Raw genomic sequence first — 5,357 nt, 5'->3', positions numbered from 1 at the left:
CCCCCCCCGGGGGGCGGGGGGCTGGCCCCCCTGCCGTTTGAACCCTCTTCCCAGCCTCTCCTGGGTGGTCGGGGCATTCCCACTGGACAAGGAGAAATTCAAGGCGGTCCTGTCGGCCTCTAGGCCACTGTGCACGGCTGGGCTATCCTCTGAAAGGTCTCTCCACCGGCCGCTCCCGCTCTGGGAAAGCCCTTTGCCTGGCAGGGGAGGAGGGCTGCTGGGCGAGGCTCTCCACTTTTCCAAGGTCAGCTGGCTGAGTAGGCCCAGGGTGCTCCTGGGGGTGGAGGTGGTGCTGGAAGCCAGGCCCTCCTGCGGGACAGGCGGGGGACAGGCTGGGGTGTGAGCAGACAGCTCGGGCGCTTGTAGGCTCCCCTCCTCGTGGGGTTGGGTCGTGCTGCTCAAGGCCGGGGACTGCCTCAGTGAGCGTTTGCGGAGCGAATCCTGAAAAGAGCAAGGACAAAAGCAGCGGTGAGGATCCCCTTGGCGGGAGGTGAGAAAATATCCCACGTCAAGCATTTACCCATGATCTTCCCTCCCCTAGGAATGTCTTTCCCATCCTCAACTCCTTCTCTTAAAATCCTACCCACCCTCTGGGGAGACACACAGGGGCTACCACTTCTGTAATGCTTTCACAGAACCCCACCCACATAAATCCCAGGAGCGTGCCTCGGTCCCCCCCTCATACCCCTTACAGAGAGCTCCAGGGTCAGACCCGTGTTCCCGTGTCACCCCCTGCCAGCCGTGTGCTCTGTGACAAGTCATTGAACTTCTTTGTCCCTCACTTCCCCACCTGCAATATAACCCATCCACAACCTGCTATCAATAATTCCTAAATCCCAAAACCCCTAAAAAATGAACATTTCTTTTGGAATCCCATGGCAAATTCTTTTTCATTCTTATGAGGTAGGTGGCTTGCATTCTTGGGGTTTTTTTGTTGTTTTTTTGGTTTTTTTGGCCACGTGGCTTGCGGGATCTTAGTTCCCAGACCAGGGATTGAACCCGGGGGCCCTCAGCAGTGAAAGCACAGAGTCCTAACCATTGGACCGCCAGGGAATTCCGTTGCAGTCCTTTTTTAAGTGTGAATACTCATAATGTTTTGCTGCAGAAATGTTCTGTTTATGGGGTGCTACTCCAAACCCTACTGCAGGCGTTCTGTGGTATGTGGTTTATGCATTGTATTTCCTTTCTGAAGTTTAAAAACAAAATATAAATTCCAAGACACATTTGCTCAAAGGTTTTAGATGAGGGATTGGGGACCTACAGTGCCGATCTCCCACAAGACCATGGTGAGGACTAAAGGAGAGACCCAGACCCATGTAAGGCACCATCACAGAGCCAAACCCTGCACAGCAGCCAGCAAATATTACTTACTGCTATGCATCTTTGCCCCCGTCCCCACTTACATATGGCCTTAACCCTTCCTGCCAGTAGACCAGGTGATGGAGGCCATTCTTCCTTCAACTCTGGTTTCCCCAGAGCTCCCAGCCCACTGACGTATACATAGTAAGCAATGCTTACTTTTTGAAATGAAGGAATTTCAGAGGAGTCAACAGAAATGTCCTCTCTCACTATCAATCATTAACCAATGAAATGAGAACTCACGTTGTTACCAATCTGAGGTAGAGGAACAGGGGTAGGGGACAAAAATACACCTGCTGGGCTCTTCCTGGGTTTAAAATTCTGGACCTCTCAGCATTTCCAGAAATAATCCTGAGCCAAATTGTAAAGCCTGTGCCGGAAAAAGAACAGCTAATTCTGCCAGTATTCCCGCCCGGTGGAAATTACTAGGCACTATAAACCTCCTCCGAAAGCCACCCAGGGCATCCCTTGCCACAGAACAAGGAAAACATTAGTCAACATTCCCAAGGAGACCCAAACTTCCGGCCAAGGGCAGGGAACCCAGCCTCTTACTCATTCTTCAAAAGTGCAGGGCTGATCCATACGACATACCTAATGATGCACTACCTAGCAACCCTGCTCTTTTCTCTTGAGCAACCAGTAAGTATGGCCAAGGTACTCAAAGGCCCACAGAACACCTTCCAGAATACCTGGGGAAATTCTACCTCTATGTCCTTCACGGGATTCAGATACTCCAGGGGAAGAGAACACCTCCGAGAACAATCACTTCTCCTTTGGGGAGAAGTTCGCAGCAATCTCTCAGCAGTAATGCGGGTACAGGCCATCTTCCTTACACCTCAGTTATGAAGGGGACTGAACTGCACAGACTTGATGATTAGAAAGTCATGATAGGACAGGACCCTAGTGTTCATCTGGTCCACCAGTTCCCAAAGTGCAGTCCACCAACCTTACAGGTCTAACCCCAAACCCTTTCAGGGAGCTCAAAATTATTTTCATAATAATAATACAACATGATTTGCCTTTTTCACTGTGTCCACATTTGTACTGATGGTGCAAAGCACTGGTGGGAAAAACTGTTGGCTGGCGCTTAGCACGAATCAAGGCAGCAGCACCAAACTTTACCAGTACTCAAGGTATTAACACCACTTGCAATAAAAGTAAATAAGTGAAATGCTAATTTCACTTAAGAATGTCCATGCTGAAGCATAAAAAATATTAAGTGTGTTCAATCTTGACCCTATGTTATACATCTCTTTAATAGTCTGTGTGACAAAATGGGAGGTATATATAAACATTCTGCGGGATGCAGAGGATGAGGCTGTCACCAGGAGAAGCACTTATGCAGCCATCTGAGTTGTGAGCTAAACTTGCTATTTTTTTCATGGAACAACTGACAGATGAACTATGGTTATTCAGTATTTGAATACTGAGTACTGAGTATCTGGCAGGCATTTTCTTGAAAATAAATTGAGCCTGTCACATCAAGGAACATAAATGATACACTGTTGCCAGTGATAAAATACAAGTCATCAGGTAAAAATTAGAATCTGGGGAAACTCGTGTTTGCCATTGTGAACTGGAGGGCTTCTCAAAAACTTTCTGATAAGTTGAGTAGTGACATCAACAAATGCAATTTTTTATGTGTTTTTTTTTGTATATTGAAATGTGTCAACGTTCAGAAGATCCATATAACTTAGTAAACCAATAATTTCCACATGACCCAACGCATCATGTTACTAAACCATGCAGTGGTAAAAGAGTCATTCAAAGTTCAAGACAAACCAGGGGAAACTGATATGTAGAAAAAGTTCACTGGCATGGTTTCAGGTTCCACATTAAGAAACAACTTGTCTAAACCCTCAGAACGGGAGAAAATATTTGCAAACGAATCAACGGACAAAGGATTAATCTCCAAAATATATAAACAGCTCAAGCAGCTCAATATTAAAAAAAACAAACAACCCAATCCAAAAATGGGCAGAAGACCTAAATAGACATTTCTCCAAAGAAGACATACAGATGGCCAAGAAGCACATGAAAAGCTGCTCAACATCACTAATTACTAGAGAAATGCAAATCAAAACTACAATGAGGTATCACTTCACGTGGGTCAGAATGGGCATCATCAGAAGATCTACAAACAACAAATGCTGGAGAGGGTGTGGAGAAAAGGGAACCAACCCTCTTGCACTGCTGGTGGGAATGTAAATTGATACAGCCACTATGGAGAACAGTATGTTTTAAGGAACAGTATGGCTCCTTAAAAAACTAAAAATAGAATTACCATATGACACAGCAATCCCACTACTGGGCATATACCCAGAGAAAACCATAATTCAAAAAGACACATGCACCCCAATGCTCACTGCAGCACTATTTACAATAGCCAGGTCATGGAAGCAGCCTAAATGCCCATCAACAGACAAATGGATAAAGAAGATGTGGTACATATATACAATGGAATATTACTCAGCCATAAAAAGGAACGAAATTGGGTCATTTGTAGAGAGGTAGGTGGACCTAGAGACTGTCATACAGAGTGAAGTAAGTCAGAAAGAGAAAAACAAATATCGTATATTAACGCATATATGTGGAACCTAGAAAAATGGTACAGATGAACCAGTTTGCAGGGCAGAAATAGAGACACAGATGTAGAGAACAAACATATGGACACCAAGGGGGGAAAATAGCAGGGGTGGGGGGTGGGGGGGGATGTATTGGGAGATTGGGATTGACATATATACACTAATATGTATAAAATAGATAACTAATAAGAACCTGCTGTATAAAAAAAGAAAAAGAAAAAGAAAACCAGATATCTCAAGTTAAGGAATTTAGTACTTTTCTATATATGAGAAGATGCAAAAGTCAGGGCTCACTGAAATCATTCCTTTGATGCGCACCTCAGCTCTCTGGGGTCAGCATCCTGTGCGCTCACATCCTGAGTCTCCTCAGGGTGCACTATGCGGGGGTTGGTGGTGGCTGCAGTGTCTGATGGTCAGCATCCTATTTCTACCCTGAGTTCCCTCAGGGCTCACCATCAGGCCACTGTAGTGTGATGGCTTGATGGCTGCCACATCCTTTGTTTACTGAAAGGGCAGGCAACATTTTTTTTCCATTGATAAGGTACGTATTCAAGGAATGGTTTAAATGAACTCAGACTCTGCATCTTCCTGTACAAAGAAAAGTGCTAACTTCATTAACTTGAGATGTCTGTTTTTCTCTTTTTTTTCCTTTCTTTCTTTTTTTTTGGCTGCGCCACACGGCATGTGGGATCTTAGTTCCCCAACCATGGATCAAACCCACACCCCCTGCAGTGGAAGCCTGGACTCTTGACCACTGGACCACGAGGGAAGTCCCTGTTTTTCTTTAATTAACAGTAATCTTTCGATGTTCCTACTAGCTGGTGTCTTGCAAAAACTCCTGCATATCCTGGCTCCTCCCTTACCTCTTCAGAGCAGTCCCTCAGCGTTATCTGAGAGGCTGTCTTCCAGGCTTAAGTCCTCAGCAAGTCCGTCAAATAAAACGTAATTCTCAACTTTTAGGTTGTACATGTTTTTAATCAACAGAACAATGACAGATAACTATACTTGATCTAGACCCAAAGCAGGTTGTTTTTGAGGGAACAGCCAGCCTTGTGAACTGGATAAAAAAAAGGAAAAAAGAAACAACTTGTCTAGGTTTGGTGTAATATTAAAAAATACCCCTAGTTTTCTGAAAAGACTATTAAAATACTTTTCCCTTTCCCAACTGCATGACCATCACTGAGCCATGAAATTCCAGGTCTCGAAGGGATCTTAGACACCTGGTCTAACAAACGAGACCGTGGCCAAGAGGAACAAAGACCTTGTCCGAAAATCTCACAGGACGTAGGCTGAGGCAGGCAGAAGGTCCACCGCTTGCTGCCCTGATTCCAGATGAATCGGGAGAGCAGTGCTGGCATCTGCAGCCACACCCACACGTAATCATGCCACACGTGAGGGTGGAGGTGACCAGCG

At 45.4% G+C, this 5,357-nt stretch overlaps 1 protein-coding gene across 1 annotated transcript in view; it reads right to left on the bottom strand.

Annotated features, from left to right (window-relative positions):
* The window catches only part of MINDY4 (MINDY lysine 48 deubiquitinase 4), a 100,755-nt gene that overhangs the window by 80,262 nt on the left and 15,136 nt on the right, over positions 1-5,357 (bottom strand). Inside the window, exon 6 of the mRNA XM_007466106.1 lies at positions 16-441. Coding sequence (XP_007466168.1) covers positions 16-441 — 426 coding nt within the window. The remainder of the gene's footprint in view (positions 1-15; positions 442-5,357) is intronic.

Source organism: Lipotes vexillifer, unplaced genomic scaffold (assembly GCF_000442215.2).
Source record: "Lipotes vexillifer unplaced genomic scaffold, Lipotes_vexillifer_v1.1 scaffold150, whole genome shotgun sequence".
In the NCBI taxonomy this organism is placed as follows: domain Eukaryota; kingdom Metazoa; phylum Chordata; class Mammalia; order Artiodactyla; family Lipotidae; genus Lipotes; species Lipotes vexillifer.
Note: the sequence above shows the minus strand (reverse complement) of the source record. Positions and strands in the feature narration are given on the sequence as shown.